The sequence below is a fragment of the Callorhinus ursinus genome, unplaced genomic scaffold (genome assembly GCF_003265705.2).
Source record: "Callorhinus ursinus isolate GAN/ISIS: 27379988/994484 unplaced genomic scaffold, GSC_fseal_2.0 scaffold45, whole genome shotgun sequence".
NCBI classification, from domain to species: Eukaryota; Metazoa; Chordata; class Mammalia; order Carnivora; family Otariidae; genus Callorhinus; species Callorhinus ursinus.
Window position 1 is genome coordinate 709390 of NW_027397107.1, and position 24816 is coordinate 734205.

At 62.9% G+C, this 24816-nt stretch overlaps 1 protein-coding gene and 1 non-coding gene across 3 annotated transcripts in view; both read right to left on the minus strand.

Annotated features, from left to right (window-relative positions):
- The window catches only part of RASGRF1 (Ras protein specific guanine nucleotide releasing factor 1), a 96428-nt gene that overhangs the window by 23587 nt on the left and 48025 nt on the right, over nt 1-24816 (minus strand). The window contains exons 8-18 of one of the 2 annotated variants that reach the window (XM_073882139.1): nt 24642-24751; nt 21653-21771; nt 19882-20042; nt 16855-16918; nt 15019-15155; nt 13291-13373; nt 6475-6723; nt 5706-5762; nt 3394-3767; nt 1436-1561; nt 3-173 (exon numbers count right to left, since the gene is read on the minus strand). In XM_073882139.1, the coding sequence (XP_073738240.1) occupies nt 3-173; nt 1436-1561; nt 3394-3767; nt 5706-5762; nt 6475-6723; nt 13291-13373; nt 15019-15155; nt 16855-16918; nt 19882-20042; nt 21653-21771; nt 24642-24751 (1651 nt within the window). The remainder of the gene's footprint in view (nt 1-2; nt 174-1435; nt 1562-3393; nt 3768-5705; nt 5763-6474; nt 6724-13290; nt 13374-15018; nt 15156-16854; nt 16919-19881; nt 20043-21652; nt 21772-24641; nt 24752-24816) is intronic. The other variant, XM_025893292.2, reaches the window with a different exon arrangement.
- On the minus strand, nt 19201-19361 carry LOC112840108 (U1 spliceosomal RNA). Its single transcript, XR_003212390.1, has one exon. It is a non-coding gene; the product is annotated as a U1 spliceosomal RNA (small nuclear RNA).

Below are 24816 nucleotides of genomic sequence, written 5' to 3' on the forward strand. Positions count from 1 at the left end.
ACCTGTGCTGGCCAGGGACATCCTCCGGTACTTCTCCTTGTTTGGGGTGCTCTCGTTGGCTCCCGCCGTGGCTATGGCAAAGGCAGAGGCCGCTGACAGGGCACTGCGCGTGTTGTCCAGTTCCCGACACGAGGTCATGACAACCCCGTTGTTGTAGGAAAAGAGGGGGAACTCTGTGGAGGAGGCAAAACCGACCCTCAGCCTTCCCTGGTGCAGCCCTCGCTGTCGGGAAACCGGGGGTCCCCACGCTGCAGCAGCCTCAAGACGGGCAGCCTGTCTTCACTGTGTCCCGGGGCTTAGCAGGCAGAGGTGGGGGCCGTTGCCCTGCTCAGGTCCCCAGAGGGGCGGGCCACCCCCAGGGCGGTCTTGGGGTAGGGAAAGCCCCCACCTCCCTCTGCCTTCTCTGGTCTGCAGAAGTCCCCAGCCAGCGCCCCGTACACCCCTGCTGTTCCTTTACCCCCGGGGCTCAGCCGGGCCCCGGGCTGCTTGGGGACAGCGTCATGAGCCTCCTCATGCTCTCAGCCTATATGGGATGAGCATGTAGCTCGTCCAGCGCCTGACACCAGGAATTCATACTGACGGGCTCGTGGGCGCGGTTGGGTGGGGAGCGAGGCCTGGCTCGCCGCGTGGCCGTGTCTCTGCGCAATTGGGACGTCAATACCTGCTCCAAGCAATGAATGTCACGGTGGGAGGAGAGGGCACGGCCCCAAGTACGCAGCGTCGCGCTCCGTGGAGCATCCATGCCGAATAATGCTTAACTTTTAGCGGTAACGGCCATAGACCCTGACTCTGGAAACCTGTCATGCCATCTTTAAGTCTCTGCAGAGCAATCCACCCTCAGGACGAAGTCACAGTACGTATGCTGCAGGGAGCTCAGTTCTGATGCTTTGGCGCTGCGGTGGCTCTGAGAAGCCGTGGCCGTGGGTGCACGGCTGGGCGGCCCTGGGACTCACGGGGTCTCCCTGGGCGGCCGGCACGGCCGGGGAGTCCATGGGCTGGAGGCGGGAGGGGCCGCCCTGGGAGGGGAGGGGAGCGCCAGGTGGGGACCCGAGACCCTTCGGGGTCAGGAGTCAGGCGTGGGTGGGGGCTGTCGGCACCTGTCGGGGTCTCCTCCCTCGGTCCGTGACTGGGACCCACCTGGCCACTCCACAAGGCCGCCTGACCGTGAAAGGACCCGGGTCCCGTGAACGAGCCCCCCGCTGGCCCCTCCTGCGTCGGCCGCACCGTCCGGTAACGCGTCGGGGTGACTGTGCTGGGCAGGGGTGGCCCGAGCCCCGCCATCACCCTGCCGGCTGTGACGCATAGCGGCGGCCCTGCACGCGGCGCCCTGGCCCCTGGCCTGCACTCAGCGAGACCACCCCCCACCCCATCTCATGGCTGGGGCCTCCCGTGTCCTCCTGGAATCCACCTGTAACGTCCGAGGGCTCAGCTGTACCTGAGGGACTTTTGCTTTTGATGGACTTTGGCGTCGTTGGCGACTTGGTGGGTGAGGCCTCCGTGTCACCGTCGTCACTCTGGTTTTGGTCGCTGTCCGACTCTTCCCTCACGCAGACGTCTGAGCCTGCGGCAGAGAAGAAATAATGGCACGTGCCTTCAGTAGTCAGTCCTTTAGAAATTCAGGCCCAGAAGTGACCGAAGCAGAACAAAGTGGGTTTGGGATTTGCCGGCTGAAGGAAGCGTGACAGCTTTATTTGCCGTGGGAGTGGTCAGAGCCTTTCCTGTGCCAACAGGGTCGTGAGGCTCCAAGATGGCTCTTTTCCAACCCGGGCTTCTCAGACCCTCACGGGCACCGCTGGGGAACTCGTTAGGATGTGGGTGCTGACTCGGGGCATCTGGAGCGGGGCTGCACATCGCTAACGTGTCCCCAGGGGATGCCCGTGTGGCTGGTCACAGACCACACTCTGAGCGGCAAGGTGCCATACCCTGTGACCCTTTGCGTGTGTACGTCTCTGCGTGCACGCGTGTGTGTGTGTGTGAGCACACGTGTGTCTGCATGTGTCTGAGTGTGCGCATGTGCGTGAAGCATCTCAGTTAGGCTGACCATCTGTGCCACGTTGCCTGGAAAGTCCTGCTCTGTGCCTCTGGTCCCGCACTTCTGGTCACTATCAAAAGTGTCCTGGTTTTGGTAATAACTTACAGTCTCCCCAACCTTGGGAGACTCATGGTTTACACGCTTCGGAGAAAAGTGATGAATTGTGTTCAAAGTGAGATCTTGGTCAAAAACTCTTAACCTATCTGGTCCTCAGTTTCCCCAACTGGAAAGAGAGTGAAATTGCACGTGACCGTTTTGAGCCCGAGACAGGCTTTCTCTTTAGGAATGAACGTCTGCACACACACGATTTGGTGCACAATCAGACGGGCTCAGGGGCCCCTCGATCACTGGTCAAGAAACCTGTTAGGAGATCACTTTTCAGACTGAGTCATGTTAAATTTCGGAATTTAACAGGCCTGGATTCGCTGTGGGTTTAGAGCAGATGGTCTGCCCTGTCCTCTGCCCCTGCCGGCTGGCATTTGGGGCTCAGAGAGGCAGGCTGTTCTCTTGGTGACAGGCTCTCAGGCACTGGGCTTCCCTCCCTGCCCCTTGACGCACAGAGGAGACGGCCTATCTTCAACGTCGATCTCCAAGGCCTCTTCCTCAAGGCCTGGGGTTCCAACCAGCCCAGGTGTGTGTGTGTGTGTGTGCGTGCACACGCATGCTAACCGAGACTGTGCCCGGGGCACCCAGGACGTGTCCTGAGCTGAACTAAGACAGAGAACCAGCCCAACCATCCAAGGAGATGCCCTTCCAGAATGGTCAGGAGGGCTCTGAGAGTAGGGGGTTGGCGGCCTGTCCCTCCTGGTCTCTGTGCTGCCCTCACCCCCACTGTTTCAGCCTCACCGAGTTGTAGGCGGTTCCTGAACACACAACGCGCTTCCTTGCTTTGGTCTTGCCGGTCCCATCATGCTCCCTTCCTTCCGGTGAAAACCTGGGCCCTCCGGAAAGCCTTCTCTGACTCTGCAGACCCCGTCCCCGCCCACCCCAGGGCCCCTCGAATATCCCTCGAACAAAGCACACCAGATGTCCCCATGTGCATGTGTGGTCCTGTTCCTCAGCTGCACCGTGAAGCCCGGGGTGCGGGAGCTGGGTCTGCTGACCTCTTCTCTCCCGGGTCCAGGACCCAACCCGCAGATGGGTGGACGGACTGCGGACGCAGGACAAACCGCACCGTCAGGCAGCCTGACCACGGAACCGCTCATCGGACGCCCTGGGGGTCTCTGCCCGCCTCCTTGCAGGCAGGGCTCACACGCATGTGGCCACCACCCTCTGGCCGGGACCCCCAAGCCCCTGCTGTCCTCGGGGAGCCTGGCGGGGCCAGGGGCCGAAGGGGTGGCTCGGCCCGCACGTCCACTCACTCTGCTTGCTGAGAGCCGCGGGCTCTTCGGGCTTCTCAGCGGCCGTGTCGCTCTCGTCCGGGATCTTGTTGGCAAAGCTGCTGGACACGTAGAGCTTGCTGGTGTCCAAGGTGGCCTTGCTGAAGGGCGACACGGCCGAGCACAGGCTGGTGTAGCCGTTGGAGCTGCAGCTGAGGGCGGCCAGGTCCAGAGCCTTGCCACCCGTGATGATGGGGATGTTCAGGGACAGCTTCCGCCGGCGGCTGGGGGACGACGTCTTGGTGATGGACAGGGGCGGCGGTGAGGAGAACTTGCGCGTGGCGCGCGGGGACTTGGGAGGGTCACCATATAGAAGCTTGTTGTTCTGACCACTGGCGAACAAGAGCTCCAGCGACCTGTGGGGTGGAGGGCGGACGGCGACCAAGGGTGAGCATGGGCATGGCTGCCTTCCCAGGCCTGGGGTCCCCCTGTCTCCGGCGGGGGAGGTCCAGGGGCAGCAGGACACAGGGGGCCCAGGCCACCGCGGGATCTACGCCCACCCGGCACCGCTCGCCTGAGCACACTCCCTGCAGAGCTGTCTGGGAGATGCTGAAATTGCAGAACAGACCCCAGGGTGTAGTGATCTAGAGGGAACCGAAGGTGCGGACAGACAGGCACTCCCAGGCGGGGGACAGCCTCCTCATTTCAGGAGCAATAAACCAGTGGTTCAACTCCCAGTGCCGGTTCAGAAGTCCAGACTGACCCGACACACATTCCTGAGTCGTGTTTACAGGACTTAGACCCCTCTGAGCACCCACACCCAGGATCAACGGGAGCAGGGGCCTTGAGGACACCAGCCCCCGTCGGCCTTGTGACCTCACTCAGCTCGGACCTGGGCTCTGCCAGCTCAGGACAGCTTTGCCCCGATTTCCGTGAATGCTGCATCGCGCGAGCCCCTCCATCAACATGCATCTGCCCTCTGCCTACAACTTCCCAAGATTGTTTTTGGAGGGATGCAGCTTTGGGAAACATCCCTGGTGTTTTTGCTACTTGTTGCAAGGAAAACCCTTCCTTATTTCCACTCTGGCTGGTGGTGTCCTTTGGCTCGATGCCCCAAGAAGCAAAGCCAGTTTAAGTGATACCTCAGGACACTGGCACCTGGGCCGGCCCTCGGAGCAGGTGCATTTGAGGGGACACAGGACCAGGGGGCGGTGTCATGACATGGCTTGTGGCCGGAGGTCTGCATGTGCAAGTGTCCCATCCTGGGGTCTGGGCAGGGACGCGGGCTTCCACGTCAGCAGCGGGCTCTCTGTCCACAAGGGCCTGATGTCCCCCACGCGCTCTGACCTCGCCCTCACACAGGTCCTGAGGGTGTTTACGGATGGAGGCCGAGGCTCAGAGACGGGAGCGGGGGCGAGCCTGGGGCAGGGAGCGGGACGTGGGGTCTCCCAGCAATCCCGGTCAGTCCCCTACCTCCGAACGCCAGGACCCACCGCTCAGGGCCAGGCTAGAAGCGGGTGACATGCATGTAATAATACATAAAATCGCTCACAAGTCTGCAACATGTCTGCTCTGTGTTCTGTATGGGACAGACCTCTGGGCCCCCAGGAATGGTCTCCTTAGTTTGCACGTGGGAGCCCAGCCTGGATGGGGGTGGTTTGTCCAGTTTCTCAGGTTGGGGAGGTTCCAGAAGTTCAGAGCAGAGACAAGACCTGCCCTGCCCCAATGAGGCCAGAGCAGGTGGACTGTGAGTGCTGGTGTGGGCAGGCCGAGGGACTGGGGCACGGGGGCAGTCACGTCCTGGGCTCTCATTTGGGACCAGCGTGGCCTCCCAGCGGCCCTGGGAAGCTGGTGGGACACAGTAGCTCTTTTCTAAGTAGCCCTAGAACTGAGGCTCTGGGCCCAAGTCTCACCCAGGGGTTGGGGGACATTCAGCGGGGCTCTGAGGCTCGGGATGGGCTGGCCTACCCACTGCTGGGGTCTGGGCAGAAAAGGAAGTCATCTGCCGGCCCCTCCCATTTCCTGACGAGTCCCCCCAGAGCAGTGAGGTCCCTCGGGGGCTTGGATCCGGTCCCTGAACGTGGCCGACCACAGGGCAGCCCTCGTGACTCGGCCTCGCTGTCCCCGTGCCGAACGGGGATTGCTAACTGCCTTTGCGCGCATCTCCGCGGGGCTGCGGGCCCACGTGGGGTCGCTCCCCGCCCGGCCTCGCTGCGTTCGGCTCTCGCCTGGGGAAGTCCTTGGGGAGACGGGGTAAAGGCTTCCGCTGGGTGCCCAGCCGGTGCACTGACGCTGCGGTTCTGGGCCGGCCCCCAGCCTGTGACGCGGGCTGCACCTGCCCTTCGAGTTCTCACCTGGCAGGGACCCGGGGCTCGCGGTGACCCACCGGGCCCCTCGAGGCTTGGCCAGAGCTGGGGGTGGGCAGGTGAGCAGCGGTTGGAGCAGGACAGCAAGAGGACAGGAGGAAAAGGAGAGTGAGGGTCGCCGCCACCTGCCGCCGCAGCGACTCACAGACGGCGCCTCGAGGGCACGCAGCCGCCCAGGGCCCTGGCCCCCATCAGCCCTGGACCCCGGGGGGGGGGGGCCCGGGGCCGAGTTTCCTGGCCTCTCCGGGCCCCGGCTGGCGTGACGGCAGGGCTGCGCCGTGGCACTGGGGGTGGAAGGGCGGCCTTGACCTAAGGCCGGGTGGCCAGCTTTCCCCGTGCTGCGCCAGCCCGCGTGCGCCCGACGGGGTTCGCCCTCTCTCCACGGCAGGGTGGGGTCCCGGCAGGGAAAGGCCGAGGGTCTCGGCCTCTCTCTGTGTCCTCCCGCCCACCCCCTGCCCCTTCTGAGATGGGAAAGGTGGGGAAGCCCTGTGCTTGGGGTTAGAGCTGCGTGCACCCTCGAGACGCCGCCCCACCCCAAGAGCCCACGGGCAGAGGGGCAGACAGCGGGGCTGGGGGCCGCTCAGCCCTCCCCGCCCCTGTGCAGAGGGCTGGCTGGTTCCTGGGGAGCCCGCATCATCCCCCCGCCCCGCCCCCGACTCGGGTCGCAGCCTCGGCAACCACCTGGACCCCGAGCCCGGCTTCCCTCCCAGCCTGGAAGGCCCCGGGGGCCCGTCGGGAAGAGGAGGTGCCTGCCCACCTGGCGGGGATGGCGCTGATGGGCTTCCTGTAGATGGTGATGAGCTTGTCCAGGACCACGACGGCGGTGGTGAAGACGCGGTAGGAGTGCAGAAATGTGTTGAGGAAGTCGATGCTCAGGAAGCGCAGGTCCGTCAGCCTCTCGAGCAGCCGCCCCACGCTGGCGTAGCGGATCTGCAGCACTTTGCAGGAGTTCATGGTCTTGCTAAAGCGAATGTCCACGTCATCGCAGTACAAGGAGGCGTCGGACCTGCGGAGGGAGGGAGGGCCACGGGGAGACGGGGGTCTGCACCGATGAGCCCGCGGCCGTCTCCCCGACACGCCACAGACGGGCGGACAGACGGACGGACGGGCGGGCGGCAGCCGAAGGACTGGCTGGCCTACTCTGGGGACAAGGGAAGTGTGGGAGGGCGACACTGAGCAAGAAGGGGACACTGGGACGCTGGTTCTAGCTCCCAGGAACCGCCCACGTATCCGGCGTAAAATGCCTAGGAACTCTGGACAAAACGTAACCAACTTAAAAATAACGTGTTCCTGAGGTCACAAGATAAGAGGATCTGCCTGCAAACGCTCACGGCGCCGCTGTTCATAACCGCCCCAAAGTGGGGGCCACCCCGGGGTCCACCCGCTGCTGAGAGAACAGCCTGGCGGGCTGGGTCCGCGCAGGGAGGCTTGCTCGGCTGGGAGAGGGCACCGCGTGCGGGGCAGGGCCCCAGGGCCGCGGGTCTCGAGGACACACCAAGTGAGGGAATCCAGGAGCAAAGTCCGCACGTCGTTCGACTTTGTCTATATGAAACCTCCCGAGCGGCCAAGTCCACCCACACAGAGAGTCGGGGGCCGGCCGCCAGGGGGTGAGGCACTGACCGCTAGCATGCATTCTTGGGGGCTTCTGGGGGATGACGGAAACATTCTGCAATCAGGCGGGCGGTGATGTTTGCCCAACACACTGATGTGCTAAAATCCACTGAACCGCACACTTTAAAATGCTCAGTTTTATGTCACACGACTTCCATCTCAGGAAAAACTAAGCAGGGGCAAAAAAGCTATAAGGGAAATTCCTAGGGGCCAAAATTGAAGAGGAACTTGGAAACCAGCTGATGCTTTATGTGTCTTTGGGGCATCAGCTGCTTATGGATACAGAGCGCCTCGGGTTTCCACAAGGAAAGGCAAGGCCTGGGTTCCGTGGCGGGAAGGGTGTTGGAGTGAGACCCCCACAGAGGGCTGAGGACCTGGGCGGCGGCCTCGAAAAATCTATCCACTTGGGGGGGGGGGAGATATGAGTGTCCTGGTTTAGCCCAGACTCCGGGGGGAAGGGAGGACACAGGGCACAGAGGCTCCTGAGAACATACTATTTGGAGTGCAGACAGGTACCACCGTGGTCTGGGAGCCCCAGACGGCATGAAGAGTAGTTCCAGGCTGTGAGCCCCCCAGGGCACCGCACTGCCAGGCTCTGCAAGATCTTCATAGATAAATCCCTCCGGAAAATGAGCTCACAAATCAAAATTACGAGCCGTGCGAGGAATCAAGCCCCATGAGTGACAGTCAGCAGATGGGAACACATCACTGAGTTATGTCCCCAGGAGTCTAATGCTTTCTGACCATCCTACTACCTCTTAGCTGTGATTCCTCCCACTAGCAACCCACCCACAGCTGTCCATCCTTCGGCTCAGGATGAAGCCGGCTTGCCACGGCTGTTGGTGAGGAACCTCCAGGCTGGGTGGGGGGAGGGAGGGGGCTTCCTAGCAGCGCTGTCCCTTCACCTTGCTGGCCTCCACAAGGGAGGTCATACCCCCCTTTAGCTCCCTCTTGGCTGCCTATTAAAGTGCGAGGGTGGGTCTTCAGCCAGCAGCAGATCACTGGACCTCAGGTATTTGACTAAAAGTAAGACTTTCAAGGTTGGGCAGGTGTCCTGGGCCTTCCGGAGTCTGGCATCCCTGGCCAGAGGGATTTCCGCATGGCGTGGGATCCCAGCTGGAGCAACTCGGCTCTTCTGGGATCTTCGCGTTGGATCTGGTGGTGGGACGTCTCTGTCCTCTCGACAAGTGTCAGGTGCAGCCAACCCGGTCATGCGGGTCTGAGGACCTGATGGCCAGGCCCACACAGCCGCACCCCTCTCAGCCGGGAGCTTGAGATCAGGGGCCCCTCGCGGTGTGGTGGGAGCTGGAAGCCCCGACCACGGTCCCGCCACGCAGCGCCCCCGGGCGGTGAGACCACGGGAGGGGCATTCCATCTTGTCCTGTGTAGCTGTGGTCTCTCACATCTGGACGTTGTGAGTGTCTGAGTCATGGTTTCCGTGTGGGCACGGCCCCCGAGCAGCCTGGGGTCAAACGCAGTGCCCAGTCCCAGCGGGTCCACGGCAAGTGCACGTAACCCCCCCGGGGCCCCATTTTAGGTCTCCTTCCTTGTGCTGCCTTTGCCCCTCATCCTCACACACGGGCAGCCGCACCTTCCTACGCATGGAGCGGCTGCCTGAAATCTCTCGTGTGTCCTGCTGGGACATGAGTCAAAGGATACACAACGAACAAATAAAAGGATAAGCCTGGAAATCTTATCAAAATGAGCTTCTGGTGGGGGAATCTAAAGACATACGCATTCAGCTCATGCAGGTCGTCACGGCAAGAGCAGGTGTCGCATCTGGGGTCTGGTGAAGGACGCTGGGCTGGGGGTTGGAACACACGGTTCTGAGGAGACCTGTCACCCCGAGTCCCCTTTGTCATTAGACACGGTACTTCCCCTCCCTTTCCTGATCTGTAACTTGGAAAGAGTAAGGTCTACTTCACAAAGCTTTTGCACACATTTAATAAAGGGAGCGGCCTCCGGGACCCAGGGCGGTGTGCGGCGCTCCGTTCGGGTCGTAAATGGGGTCACGGGCTCTCCTGGGGGGTCTCCCGTCCAGCAGCGCAGATACTGCCCTTTCAAGGCCTTCTCCAGACACATCCCTGGGGTTCGAAATGTACCCGGGAAAAGAGACCACCTTTACCGAGTGCCTCCAATGGGCACGGCAGCGGGGATTCCTTCCAGGATGAGGAAGGAGCCACAGAGCCCGTGGAGACACCAGAGTTTAGAGGGACCTTCCTGGAGAAACAGATGGAATGACGCCTTCCAGGGAAACTCTGCTGCAAGACACAGACGCTTTACAAAACCTCGGCTTCGTGGGTCCATTGTGACTCAGGAAAACACACGATCACCTGAGATCACAAAGGTTTCCTGGAAGCCGAAGATGAGGTTGTGGAGCCAGCGGCCGGGGCGCTAGGAAGCCAGTGGAGGGACGCCCCGAGCGCACCCGAGAAAGTGTCCCGGCTCCGGCAGCAGCAAAAGGGCTAAGCTGGCGAGGGAAAACGTAAGCCCCACGGGGGACGCAGAGAGGGACCGGCGCCGGGAGTCTTCAGAGGAAGGAGAGACGGGCACACAAGAATGAGAGAGAGAAGACACGCCTGCAGGCAGGAGCGCTCCGGGTCGGCGGCACCCAACCCCGCGGCTGAGGGGCTCCCGCACGGTGGTCCGTCCCAGGAGCGTGGACACCTCCCACGCCTGGGCCCCAGCGTGTCGGGCCCGGGCCCGGCATCCTCACGGGGACCGCTGTCCCCTCTGCAGCCGTTTGCTTCTAGCACCTTCTCTTTGGGCTCCTGCGTCTGGATGGGTAGAGAAGGCTGGACACATCGCCCGTCCCCCTTCTCTTCTGCTCCGAACTGACTGCCCCTGTCGGTCACAGGGCCTCTGTCCACTGTGCAAAGCCAGCCTGGACTTCAGCCTCCGTCAGTAAAACAGGAGAGTGAGCTACAGGGATGCCCGTTCCGATGACTCCCTCACGGGCTGGCCTGAAAGATCGCCGTGATCCATTAGCGGCGTCTGCGGCGGCCCCACGGGAACGACGCCAGCCTTCCTGACTGTGGGCTCAGCCTGACTTCTCTCTTCACTCTCGTCCACACTTCGGGATGAAAGCTCCAAGCGCGTCCCGCCTCCTGGCGTCGCTGAGCGGCTCGGCTTCCTGGAGGGCGCTCCACCTCGAGGCCCTCATTCCTGAGGCCACATGCAGGGGCCGCTGTGGCACCCCGGAGCCTGGGGCAGGTGCCGTGAGAGTCCTCAGCTCTCCGCGTGGCTGTGGATCTTCCTCTCGCCCATGTCCACCCGCGTCCACACCCCAGAGCGCCCAGACACGCTGCGTCAGGAGGCAGCAGGGGACGTCATGCTTCTTCGTGCCGCAAACGCCGAACCAGGCCACTCCTGACTCTGTCTGATGTGGGGGCTGTGCCAGGAGCTCAGAGACTTGTGGGCACAGATGCAGGGAGTGTCCCCTGCCCACTGGCCGTCCGGCCAGGCCCTCGGTGCCCACGTGCTCCCTGTCGGAGTGGCAACTGGGGGTGACTGTCGCCGCCCGGTGGAGACCCCGACTCTTCGCCCATCACCTTACCCTTCTCTGAGTCCTGCCCTCACTCCGCCCCATCGTTCACGAGGCAGATCGTGTAAGAAATCCCAACAGCGCAGTGAAAAATGAGAGCTGCAAGCGGGACAGACGAGGGAGCCAGCCGCGTGTGGGACACGCAGACACACGCAAACTCAGCCGAGCGTAGGAGTGCTGAACGCGCACAGGAGGGGAGGACCCAGTGGGCACCAAATATTCAGGACACGATGTGCTCCAGGCACGGGAGACACTCAGTGCTCATGCCTGGCAACACCCCATCTGGCCCTTCACCCTCTGCCCCGGGCCGGGCACACCTGCGGGGACAGCTCAGCGGAGACACAGATGTGGGGCCGGGCACACCTGCGGGGACAGCTCAGCGGAGACACAGATGTGCGGCCGGCCAGGGGCTTTCTGCCGGTGGACCGCCCGGTCGGGCCTGCACGCTGGTCCTTGCAGCCCATGCCAGGCGGGGAAGGCTGCTGGGGCCAGAGATATTGTGTGACCCAGTGTGACACCCACTCCAGCCGTGTCCGTCCCCGGCTGCTCATGCGCGTTCAGAACCGACGCACTGGACTGTGATAGGCCCCTTCCTGTCCCGGGACCTTCGTCTGGGCAGGCGGGTCTGGCAGTGAACATGGAGGCCGGTCACCTTCCCCACGACACTCCGCTCTGCCAGTCCTGCCGCCCCACGGGGCTAATCATCATCCCCAACGCACACGCGCTATCCTGCCTCTGCACCTTCGTTCACGCTGTTCCCTCCTCCCAGAGCGCCCTTCCCCTCCATCATCCTCACGGCCGGCTCTGGTGTCCCCTCTGGGGGGTGTCCTCCCCAGCGTGCCAGGGGCCGTCGCCACTCGCCTCTGGACCCCCTCAGACTCATGAGCGTTTCTCCCACTAACGGGTGATTGAGGCCAGAGACCACGCCTGACCTCCGCCGCCCCACGGCTCTCACAGACCGAGGACGCCGCGCACGGCCACGCCTGCCCGAGCCTGGGGGCGGAGCATCGGCGCGGTCACTCTGGCTTGGACGCTCCCTCCTCTCTGTCACTGTCATAGCTTAAAACTTGCTATTTTTCCTTCACAGGTGACACCTGGCTCACTTTTGCCGCCTGGATGATGCGTCCTCGGCAGAAAACGAGTGCGCGCCTGCCACACGTTTAATTCTACGTGTGACTGTAATTTTCTCATTAAAGCAAATCCGCCCTGTGCCTCGCTGCATCCGAGACGGACGGGGCGCCCGCAGCTGCTCCCGGGCCGCCGAGAGAATTCAGCCAGGTTCGCGCTCCCGCCCCCCGGGCTCAGGCCAGCACGGTCCGCTCGGGAACAGGGCCTCAGGATGTGCCTCAGAGCGCAAGGATGTGCCTCGCTAGGCTGGACTTCACTCAGCGAGCTTCCCTGAGTGGGTCGTGTAGTCATTGCCCCTAACCTTAGAAATGACACTAAGTCTTTGTACGTGAAACCAAAAACACAGACGCGACCTTCTCCTGCCCGCAAACAAGAAAACAAATCCAGGAGGTTGGGAGGGAGGTGTCATCCCCTCCCACTTACCAGTGAGAAGCCCAAGCTCAGAAGCACCGAGTGACTTGTCCGCCATCACACACAGAGCGGGAACCGGGGCCCTGCACGTTCCGGCCTTCCTTCCGATCCCGCCAGCCCCGGTTCTAAACAGTGCGCTCACGGAACGGAACCATACCCCGCTAGTATGCACGACCCTGACTCGGCTTCACCAGCCCTGTCCTCACCGAGGCTCCAGGTGTAGCGCCTTCACGCACTGGGCTGAAGAATGCGCCCGCCGCTCCCCTGAGCGCACCCTTGAAGTCTCAGAGACAGTGGGGTACCCAGATGTCCGCGGCTATGCGGCCCGGGTGAGATTTGGGTCCCAGCACCGCCCAGGCCGGCGTCAGCAGGCTCCGAGGTCAGAGGTTTGGACAGAGATCCGTGGGCCGCCCGGATGGGGCAGGAAGGAGGGCGAGGCAGGGGCAGGACAGCGCATTGCTGGGGGGAGGGCAGCAGGTCTGGCGCAGCCTGGGAGCTCCGACCGCGTGCTCAGTGGATGCCCCCCGCCGTCCCGCCCCTGTCGTCACTCAAACACTGTGGCCCTGGAGCCTGTGTTTCTGAAATGTTCTCTTTTTATAAATACGAAAAAAAGTTATTAAAATAAACGCATCAAGCTTCACTCCTGTTACCATTTACATAGTCAAACACAAAAATCCACTTCTTAAAAACAACAAAAATGAAGCCGGAGCCCCCATTCGAATACATGTTAACTTAAACAAGCACACAGATGCCCCCAAGCCCCGAAGATGGAGCCCGGCACGTCCGGAAGACCTGCAGCCGGCGGTCCAATGCCCCACTGTGGCCCTGGCTGCAGCTGTCCCCGGGTCGCGAGCCCGCCGGCTGTAGAACACTACTTACTTGATCATCTGCGGCACGGTGACCTTGGAGTTCTCCTCGAATGCATTCATCATCAGCCCGTTGCACCGGATGTTATCCACACACTGGAAGCGGGGGGGGGGGGGGCCCAGGGTCAGAGCCACGGCCGCCACCCCGGGCCCCACAGCAGCTGTACCCAGGGAGTGGCTCACGGGCCCAGCCTGACGTGGGTCCCCATGCCTTAGCGTCGTCCTGGCAAGGGAGGGTCAGCCGCAGCCTCCCTACACTCCCACCGGGGGCCGCCTCTGACTCCAGCAACATTTTGGGGACTCGCCTGACCTCCCTGGGCGCGCGGATGACGCCTACCTAGCTGGGTTGTCGGCAAACGGGGGCACCCGACCTGGCCGCTCTGTCGCTGACCTCTGGGGCCTGGTGGGAGGGGCCAGGTCAGGTCCACCGTGGCCGGCACCAGCCTCCATGACCCTGTGCGGACATGCACACGTCCTGCACCCTGGTCCTCTGTCAGCCACGGTCACACTCTGGGGCCGCAGACGGTTTCCACGTTAGAAACCCCGTCTGGGAGAGACCAGGCTGCTGGGACCGGGGGCACAGAGGCCCATGTTTCCCTCAGCCTCGGAGAAACTCAAAATTCACATTCTGCTTTGAATCAGAAGTGTCCCCCAACGAGCAGTGCGGCTCTGGGGGGTCCTTTCCTCGCCCCTGCCCCCGGCCTTCCCCTCTTAGCTGCGGGCGCAACTCACAATGTCCTGGTTTCGAGGGCTCGTGTTTCAGGGAGGCTGGCAGAGGGGCCGGCCCAGCGGGGGCGGTCCACCCGGTCTGCTGGGGACCAGGGTCCCGTCAAGGCTGGCCCCCCTCCCCCGTTCTTTGGGATGGGGTCGGGCAGAGGGAGGTTCTTGTTCCTTGCACTTCCCAGCCCAGCGTCTTCAACCCGCGGCTCTGAGGCTCCCTTCGGCTCTGGTTCTATCCGCAGCAGTGGAAAGTCGGTGCCTGGCCATGGCTCCCCGGAGGCATTGGGACCCCGGGAGAGGCCTGTTCTGCCCCCCGGGGCCACTGGCAACCTCTTCCAGACTCAGCCTCTGCCCTGGTCCCACGGGAGCCCACAGCCCCCTGGGTCAGCTCACCGGTCCCTGGGAAGTCTCTGCTTCCGGCCTCACCGCCAGACCTGCCTGCTACCCCCAGGTGATACGGGGCCAGAAGGGGAACTTCAGATTGTCACTGTTTGTGGGCCGGCCTGGACATTCAGCTCAGTGTCGATCCCCCAAAGCCAAAGTACTGTTCCCAGTGGGGTGCGCCGCCCTAACGTGTGTGCAAAGGCAGAGGCCAAGGTTTCTCTCTGCATAGCTGACACTAGGCCTTGCAGGGCCCTTCCTGTCTCTCCAAGCTCTGTGATGCCCAGCATCCTAGGGAGGTGGTGCTCAGACTTTTCTGTGCCTGCCAAAGCCCTGGGGCATATGTGCTAAATAGCAGATTCCCAGGCTTTGTGCCCGAAACTTGCATCTAGGAAGTCTGTAGGGAACCTCAGGGGAGCTCAAGAATCTGGAGTTTTAAAAATCACTGTAGGGCATGATCCAGGTGCAAGGGGCTCCCCGCCCAGACTCTGCCAACGGGAGGGGACGGCTGGCCTCAGCCTTGGCCGGCGCTGGACCCGGAGGACACCTGCGTCTTTTCCATCAGAACCTTGCCCCCGGGGCCCCAAGAGCTCAGGCATGACGGGACCGCATGCTTCCAGGAACAGGTGATCTTGCTAACCTGGCTGATGTCACTGGTCCACGCCGCCTTCTCCTGTCTGGACGAGGCCACAAGAATGACCGTGAAAGGCGGGGAATCCTTGGGCTCCACCCCGATCTTAAAATCCAAGTGGTCTATGTCTTGGTTGGATCCTTTGGCTTCCAATTGCAAAACATGGAGTTAGCAGAATGGGCGGGGCCCTTTGTGAGCTGGGAAACATCGTAACGATGCCCTCCCTGGGTCACCCGCGGGTGAAGGCCCCGCAGTGGCCCCTCGCTCCCTATAGAACATCTCCTCCCCCCGTCGGTGAGGAATCCCCACCCCAGAGACGAGCAAAGGTGTGGAGTGAGGAGTCGCTCACGAGCACACGGGGCCGTCCTAGCAGCAGAGCCGGGGAGCCCGGGTTGGGGGGTCGGCCTCTGGGCAACGGGCAGCTGAGGTCCGGAGTGAGGACATCCTGGAGACACGGCAGCCGCGGCGAAGCCAGGACTAGAACCGGCCTCACCGCCAGACCCGCCCGCTACCCCCAGGTGATACGGGGCCAGAAGGGGAACTTCAGATCGTCACTGTTTATGGGCCGGACTGGACATTCAGCTCAGTGTCGAGCTCCCCAAAGCCAAAGTACATTCTAGGTATTTTTGTTACTATTCTCAACCTGAGAACTTCCTTGCACTCTTGGGAGACTTAAGAGCACAGTTTATGGTGCCTTCCAGGGTGCCCGCATTAACTGGGGGTACAGCGAGTGGGGCGGAATGGTGTGGGGCCGTCGCTGGTGATGTGACCCTGGGGGGCCCTGCCCGCCCTCCTCCCCAGGCTGCAGACCATATCCTGTACAGAGTGGATGTGACGTGTCTGGGGCCCCACCCTTCCAGTTCTGACACTCAAGAGTTTTCGGGTTCCGTGCTGGGCACGGGAGCCCCTGCTCTGGTGGCGGCTCAGGGTTGGGACGGTGCTGGTTGCTCTGGGAAGCAGGCTGCCTGTGAGGGAGCGTGCCAAGCAGGGAACATATGGGCCCTGGAGGGAAAAGGCCTTTGGGGCCTGACCCTTCTGCTTGAGTCTGGGCTTCCCCGTGGCCCAGCTGTGGCCAAGATTAGAGCAGGTCAGGCCTCAAAGAGCGCTCCGGGTGGACCGCGTTACACGTTTGTCCTGCCCTTGGGGGCAGCGTGGCTCGGCTCCCAGGGCAGGGGCAGGAAAGTGTGTGAGTGTGGATGGGGCCCCGGACCCCCTGCAGACCACCCCCCGATCTGAGGTGGTTCAGACGCAGCCCTGCCCTGAGGCACCCCAGTCTGGGGAAGGACAAAGATGCAGAGTCCTCCTGGGATCCCTCCAAGGGGAGGGCGGGGGGGGGCAGAGCAGAAGGGACGTGAGGACCAACGTCAGCCCAGTCAAGCAACAATAGTGACCCCATCCCCCAGTGACGCCCAGGGAGGGAAATCCCACAGAACCCCTCCACACCAGCTCTCCTGCCCCCCACCTCCCCACTGAGTCCCCCTCCCTGCCGGGGCTGCCACCCCATGTGTCCTCATTCCTCCCACTGGAGGACAGAGCCATGCCTCCCCGGCCCCTTCTGCATGATCCGGGGGAGCTACTGTGCATGGGACCCATGGACACGTGAATGACGGGTGCTCATGGGGGTGCTGGGACCCCAAACCGAATGGGACCAACAAGTCCAGGGGCCCAAGGAGCGTGGAGGGAAACGGGACGGTGGACGGGGGCTCCCACCTGCTGGCTGGCCTCACTGGGTCCAGGACCGGGACCACCACACCTCAGAGCCCTCCATGCCCCCAGCAAGACTGGGCCGGGGCGAGCGGGTGTCTGCTGAGCGCACACAGACTCATGAGCGGCTCGCACACCTACCGTCTTCCTCCGTGTTCTCTGGGTCCTCCAGCAGGGTGCAGTCGATGAGGGAGATGACCCCATTCTGAAAGACAGCAGGGACCACCTCCAGTCAGCGGGGACACGCGGGGCAGAGCCCCGCGTATCGGGGCGGGACATGGACCTACAGGTGTGCACGCGCATATGCACACGTGTGTGTGCATGTCGTGTTCCCGTGGGCATTGTGGTTTTCGTGTCAAAGAACATTATCCTCAGGTAAGAAGCCCCATGAGGTGGTTCAGGTGGGACCGTCTCACACGGGCTTCCCCCGAATTGGGTCAAGGGACACCTAGGGCCGGGGGTACAGTCCGCACCGTCTGGACCCCTCAAGTCTGGGCTGCACCTTCACATCACCAGCTGGGACGCAGGGCAGTTGACTGGATGCGTCATAGGTCCCATTCTGATTTTACAGGTGAGGAGAGGAGATCCGGGGGAGGGGTCTGACCCGAGGTCACCTGGCCACCAGTGCTGGGGTTGGGGAGAGCCTCGAGGCCTGACCTTGCCCAGGTCACTTGCTGGCTGCCTGTTCTGAGGGACACCTGGGAAAGGGCCTCCCGTCCTTGAGTATGGGAGCCTCTCCTGGGTGTGAGACACCCCGAAACCGTGAGGAACAGGGGCCACGACCATGGCCCACCCCCTCAAAAGGTGAGGTCAGCTTTCCTCCCCGTTGAGTGCGGGCCGGGCTGGTGGCCTGCTCCTCGGGTGGCGTGCACCTCCTGCTTGCTCTCTGGGTGCCTCTTGGACCACGTGTTCTGGGGAAGCCGACTGCCATGTGGGGAGGCCACCCCGGGAAGGCTGGTGCAGCCCCTGGGCCTGGACGTGACCCCGTGAGACCCTCACCCCCTTGCCACCCAGCCGAGGGGCTCCAGGCCGCCCGGCTCGGCATCTGAGAGACCATGAATGCCGTGAGCCACTCTGTCTGGGGGTAACTTGTCACCCGGCGCGGACACGTAACGTGAGAACTGAGGGCAACAGACACCCAGCCACGGTGTTTGCAGGGCAGGCTGCCCCCAGGACGCAGAGGCGGCCCCAAATCCTGGGTTCTCGCTTTGCTCTTTGGCGGCCTCGGCGAGCCCCTAGGCTTGACCGTCGGCAAAGCCCCACGTTTTGCTCTGACAGCCTCTTTCTCCCGAAGATCCTGCCGAAGTTTTAGATCTTGGGACACGTCTCAGAGCGTCGGGAAACGGCCCGACTTCAGCCTGTGGTTTCGGAGCACAGATCCCGGAGCCAGACGGCCGGCCTGGGTTCAAAGCCCCGCTCTGCCACGGGCGGGCTTCTAGACGTCTCTTACAGACGAGGAAGGAACAGCATCTGCTTCAGCGGGTTGTCTCGGAGGCGGATGCACGTGAAGTGGGCGGGTAGCGCCCGGCCCACGGTGATCACGCGAGCGCTCGCGGCCACGATCGTTGTAGTTCATTGCAGCAACAAGAGTGACGATCTGCACCCGCCGAGCTCATACCGCGTCCCAAGCGCTGGGCACGCACTTTGCACCCACTCCCTTAATCCTCACAGCACCCCCTGAAGCAGGTGTTTTCACTCCCGTGTGCAGATGGGTAAACCAAGGCTTGGCGGGCGCCCACTAGTTGGGGGCCCTGCGGGCACTGGAACAGCACTCCCGTGTTCTTTATGCTGAGGGAATTTAGAAGCTCAAACACCCCCGTCCCAGCCAAAACAAGAGAAAACTCACAAACAGAAAAACACATGTTTTCAGACTCCATCTCCGCGCGACCTGCCCCGCTGACTGCTGCCTCCTGGGGGATGTCCTCCCCCCGGCACAGAACCTCGCGGCAGAAACCCCAGAGCTAATAAATAAGGAAAGCGCTCCCTGCTCTCCTAGCAGCTCACGGGAGGTTACGGGCCAGGCATCCAGGGTCTGGAAGGACGGTTTGCCTGACGCTCCGGCACCTTCCAGCCCTTTCTCGGCCGCAGCGTGTTCAGGCGCCAGGTCCGCTGAAGCAAGCTTCCAGGGGAGCCCTGCTCAGAGGCCCACGTGCTTCACCTCAATCGGGCACTAGCCACCTGCCACCTGCGCCCCCGCAGAGCCCCTGCTGGGGATTGTTACCCCTATTCTGCAGACGAGGAACGGAGGCAGAGACGGGGGCCAGAGCCTGAACTCAGAGCCGCGAGATAAGCAAGCCGGGGAGTAGGAGATCCTGCCCGGGGTGCACCTTTCCCCGTGCTGTTTGAGCAGCCATGAGGACAGGAAGGCGGTGCTCCAGGGGAGAAAGAAGCAGACGGCACGAGCCAAGGCCCTGTGGTCTGGGAAGGAGCGGGAGGAGCTTGAGGTGCTGATTCCCCTTACTTTTTCCCTTTTTGACCATTTCATCATGGGGGGAAGCTGGAGTGCACTGCCCCCCACCACAAATGATGCAGTCGAGTTTCCTGCACTTGCGGAAATTGCAGGGCTGCCCTCATCCGGAGGCCATGGAGAAGCCTCACCCTTGGAAACCAGTTTCGTGATCACGGCATCTCCCCTGACAGGTAAGTGTTCCCCTTTCCTTGTGGGATGGACCAGTTAGTTGAGTGTGTGGGGTCTTGTGTGGGGCTGCGAGGTGCTGAGGGCTGGCCCTGTGTGCAAGCAGCTCCGTGGGCTGCTCGCGGGGCGTGGACGCGCCCGGTGCTTTTGCACCCGCACCGTCGGGCCGGAGGAGGCCTCGGGAGCGGCGGTGTGAGCGCCTCCTGAGGGAGGGAAAGGGTCCGGGGCTGTCTCACGCGGCCCCTCCCACACTGCGGCGCATGCACACACACATGCAGGTGTACCCTCAGGGCTTCGCCTGGACCCCCTGGCTCTTCTGCCCTGGCACCAGCAGCTGGGCTCTCTTGGGGTCCCGACACCACTCACCCTCCCATTTCCCATGATGTCTCCAGAAAACCCGACCGCGGCCGGCTCCCTCCAGCCCGCCCGTCGGACCAGTGCACACGTGTGCACTCCGTGTCTCTGCCCACGGGTCCCGGGCAGGGCGGTGCCCACCACGAGCCCCCCGTAAGCCCAGCCCCAGTGGCCCCTACCTTGGTCAGGTGGAGCTTCCCACCAGAGCCCCTGGTGCAGATAATCAGATGCTTGGAGAACAGGAAACACTGCCGCTCGCCCTCCTTCTTCAGGGAGAGAGACCCCAGGCGGCCCCTGGTGATCTTGCCCTTCTCAGACATGGGCACCTGGATGAGGGAGCCTGTGGGTGGGGGGCAGACCCTGAGCCCAGTCCCAGAGCTGCGTTCGCCTCTGGCCAGCTCGGCAGCTGTGGGGGTCCCAACACCGGGACCAGGGAGTCCCGGTTCCTGGCAGCAGGTGCGCACCCCGGACGATGCTCCCTCGGCCCCGTCAGCCCGATGGCAGAGAGGCATGCTGAGCAGGGCCCCCAGGCCCCTGGCCAGGGCCTTGGCAAGCGGGGGAACCTTCCAGGGCTGGGCCTGTGTGGCAGGCATGCAGGGCTGGGCTGGGGTCTGGGGGGCAGCACATGTGGGGAGCTGGCCCGGACAGATCAGCACCGCGCACAGCCCTGCGGCCCGTGCCGGGCAGACATCACCAATCAGGTGCGGCATGTGGGCTGCAGAGCCAGACTGAGCCCCGTCCCGGACACTGGGTGCTGGGAGCAGGTGTTGGGGACGAAGCCCCCTGCGCACCTGCGCTGGCCCCTGCCCCTGGCACACACAGCACGCAGTCCTTCCCACCTACTCAAGGCCTTCCCGGTCAGGCACGGGCATGCCCCCTCCTGAGCCACCTAGCTCCAGCTCATCACCGTGCTCCTCAGGGCCACTCCCGGCCCGGAAAGCCCTTCCTTTCCAGCCCGAGAACTACTTGTCCTCCCCCCCGTCCACTCTGCCCCGTGTCCATCCCTGCCCGGACCCCTGCCCTGTGTCTGTCTCCTCACGGCCCCCTGACCCCACAGGTCTAGTCTCGGGCTGTCCCTGGAGCCCAGTGTTGGCCCGGCATGAACGAGGCAGGTGCCAGCGCTGGGTACATGACTAATGAATGAGAAAGGGCTTTCTGGATCCCCCTGCCCGGTTCCAGGTCCAGCACGGCCCCATGGGAGGGGAGAAACACTCTGCTTGGGGAACAGAGCAGATTCCTGGTCTGTGGGGATGCTGCCCGTGCCAGGAGGGGCCATTATTTGGGCATTTCCAGCGTGGGCCCAGTGCAGCTCAGGCAAGCAGGCCAAGGCTGGGGAAGGGTACGGGGGCCATGCGGGGGCTCAGAGCAAAACTCCAAGTTGAGGACAGGTGCAGAGCCAGCTGCCCAGGCTGGAGGAGGGGCTGGCAAGCCTTTCTTCTGGTCAGAGAGTCCCAGGGCCGGACAGAAGGACCTCGGGGCATGCAAGCAGAAGCCTCTGCCCATAGAATGTGGGCTCTGGGCGGGGCACCCCTCAGGAGCAACGAAGCTCCAGCCGCCCCGCGTGGGCAGCCAGCCCCCTCCCCGGCCCAAACTGGGGCTGTGCCTCCCAGATGCGGCTCCCCAAGAGGCCGAGGATGACGAGCAGAGGACAGAGGGACTGAGCCACACCGCCTGTGCCGGAAATGCTTGTGATCCAGGGCCGATCTGTATCTGTCTTCATTCTCGGCTCCCTAAAACACGTGTCAGCGTTTACTAGGACGCAGGACAGACACACCAGACCATCTGGGAAGAAGTGCGTCTACCTCTGGAGGGAAGGAAGCCGTGGAGGCCCACAGGACCCGTACGTGGATGTGACACCCACAGCCCTCCAGTGGCCCTGGGACACTCTACAGGCACGCCACTTGGAGGGGCCCAGGGGCCACCTGGGACCAGGGGGTGGGGGGTGCCTACCTTGTCTCACAAAAGTCTGGCTGGTATCCAGCAGGATCTCGCAGCCTTCAATAATCATGCGCTCAATGGCGAGGTTTTTCCGGATGTTCTCCGTCTCACTCACTTCGTCATGCATTATCCTGCGGGGACGAGAAATAAGTCAGGGGCAGGAGGAAGGGACGTCAGGCCTCTGGCCAGACCCAGCGGGAAAGCCTGGCCCCGAGGACTCTCGGAGCCTGCAGTCATGAAGGGGGAGAGGGCACGCATTTATTGAGTGTCCACTGTGTGCTGGACACTCTACAGTCAGGCATGGTCTCCTTCTCTTCTTCTGGAAACCCAAGGAGGCAAGCGTTTTTATTTCAGGGAAAAGGAAATGGAGGTTAACAGTGAGGAAGCAGGTCTGTCTGATCTAAGAGTCTGAGCCATGTGCAACCAAATGGCAGAATGGGGAGGACGATGGGAGCTCAGCAAACATCCTTTGTTCATTAGTCTGTCCCTTATCCCACTACTGGCCTTATTTTTATCCACAGAACAAACCAAGTTCATCCCTGCCTCGGGGCCTTTGCACTTGCTGTTTCTGTCCCTTGAATGCTCTTTATACGGTTGTTTCCTTAACGCTGTTTGGGTTCTGGAATGGCTGAGTTTTGGAGCGCTGGCAAGTCGGCTGGCTCAGGGAGAGACTGACTTCAGTTTACGTCCACAGGCTCCGGCACATCCGGGAGGGAAGCCGGACACAGCACGTCCCTCATCTGAGCCTACGGACAACTCTGTCCTGTTCTGACTGCCGCAACGCCCCTCCTCTCCAGCAGGTGGCGCCGTCTACCTGCTTTTAAATAAGCGTTTGGCTGCGGCGGCAGCCGTGGGGGCGGGTGTTGGGAAAGAGGCGCGTGGATTTCCAGGGGTCGGGAAGGTGATGAGTAATTTTGCGGGGAGTCTGTTAGAAGTGCCCCGCCTGCTCCAGTGCGCTGGGGGATTCAGCACGTTGAGCAAGTACTGGAGGCCCCTGGCCCTCAGTCCCCCCACCTGGAGGCTTTCACGGGGAGGGGTGGGGGGGATGGGTTTCATGCCCTGGCCCGACATCTGTCGCATGGCGGGTGCTTTGGTGAAGAGCGGTGGTCAGCGCGTTGGAACTCGGAAGGCATTTCTGTCTGTTGTTTCTTCTGCTGTGGGACCCGGGCTTCGGCGTGCGGCCTCGGCGCCCAGGGGCAGCCCGCCTCCGGGAGGGACGTGGGACCCGGGAAGCCGCCACGGCTTGGGAAGCAGCCGCAGGAGATGGGAACCACCCCTTCTGCGGAGGGTGAGGAGTCTCCCCAGCAGGGCTGTCGTTCGTGAAAATAAGGGGGTAGTTCCAAAGCAGCGAACCTGGTTTTGCCGTGAGACACGCGTGGACGGCCGCTGCTCAGACCATGCCAGCCCCGGGCTGGGGTCTGCGTCGGGGTCCCCAGGCTGCACGCGCAGCTCATGCACATGGGGGGGCTGGAAGTGCTGCCTGGTTCTCAGGGAGCCAGGCGGGTGGGGGTCAGGAGGACGGAGGGGCGGGCCCAGAGGCGGGTGGGAGCCAGTCCCAGGGAGGTGGGTGTTTGTGAGCACAGCCAGGGGGCCCGGAAGCTCTCCTGGGCCCCACCCCAGGCAGGGCGCGGGGGAAGGGCTGCTGTCGCGGAGACGGGAAAGCCCCCTTCCGTGCACTAGGGTGGCCCTCTGGGGCAGGTGCAGGTGATGGGGTGGGATGCCCGGAACCCTGGGGCATGGGAATCGGGGTCTCAGGCCAAGCACCTTGGCCCACGTCTGCCCCCTGCACCCCTTGTGTGCATGGGGACAGGGTGCCTCACTGCCTTACAGGTGCCTCGGGCCTTCTCCTTGGGGAAGAGTGTGCAGGATGTGGCTCCCTGGGACTCAAAAGGACAGAGGTTTTGTGAGTCTGCAATCACACCCTGCTAACACCCTCGCCCACCCTGGTCCAGCGGTCCTCCCTCTGCCCAGGGGGGAGCTGTGGCCTGACTGGCTGCCCCGGGTCAGCCTGAGGAAGCCTCTTAGGGCCCCGGGCAGGGCTGCTGTGGGACTCCGCAGCCTGCAGGCTGACCTCCTTTGCAGCTTCCGGCAGCCTGTCTCTGGGCACAGGGCTCCCCACACCGTGGGGCCCCCAGGGTGGTCTCACCAGTCTCGTGAGGACCCCTGACCTCCAGACACTAATGTCCTGCTTCCCTCCCACCATCTCTGCCACTGCTGTCCAGCTCCGGTCCACGAAACAGGAAGGACTCCCCTCCAAACCGCCCCTCCTGCACTTTCCTCCACCCTCCTGGCTGCTCAGCCCAGGACCCTGCAACACCCCCTTCCCCCCCTCAGTCTCTGTCCCTCCAGCTAACCTGCCGGAGACTCCTGCTGGTTCCACCTTCAAAATGCCCCTGGAATCTGAGCCTCCTCCCCACCCCCACGGCCACCATCTGCCACCGGCTGTCATGTCGGGGTGTCACCTGGGTGCCCAGGGGTCTGGCCTGAGACCCGATCCCTCTCCCCCAGGGTCCTGGGAACACAGCCTGCTCTTCCACCTGGGCCCCTCAGCTGCTGCGCTCGCAGAGAGAAGGCTCCCTTGGGCTCCCCTGGGCTTTGGAGACTGGGAGGGGGCAGGTGTGGGGCCCCGAATGCAGGCCCCCAACTTGTGCCCCCACTGACACCATGGGCTGCAGACCAGAGTCTTAGGCATGTGGAGCCACAGGGTTGGCAGAGCCTCACTGGAGGACAGAGGAAACGGGCCCCCGTGAGTGTCCTTCTCCAAACCCTCCGTGCCAGGGACACACCACCCGTGCCGTCCTGCCGGGGCCCACCTGGGCTAGAGTCATAAACATCTGCTTGCGGAGTCTCTGCTTCCCACTGCTGTAGGCTGAGCCCCTGCCTCCGAATTCTAACCTGCACACCAGCATTTGTCACCCGGGGCTGGAACTCCCGGAGGGGCATTCTCAGCCCCAGCCTGGGGCCTGGCCACCGGCGTGGGGCGCCCAAAGGTCAGGCTCACCTGGACAGTTCCTCCAGTTTGGATTTGGCGTAGTCCAGGCTGTTGCGCTCCACATGCTCATGAGGGGTGTGAGCCAGGAGCTCATGCAGCGTCAGGATGTACCTGGGAATCTGGTGTGCGGGATGGCAAGGGGACAGGGAGCGAGACAGAGGGACAGAGGAGGGATGGAGACAGA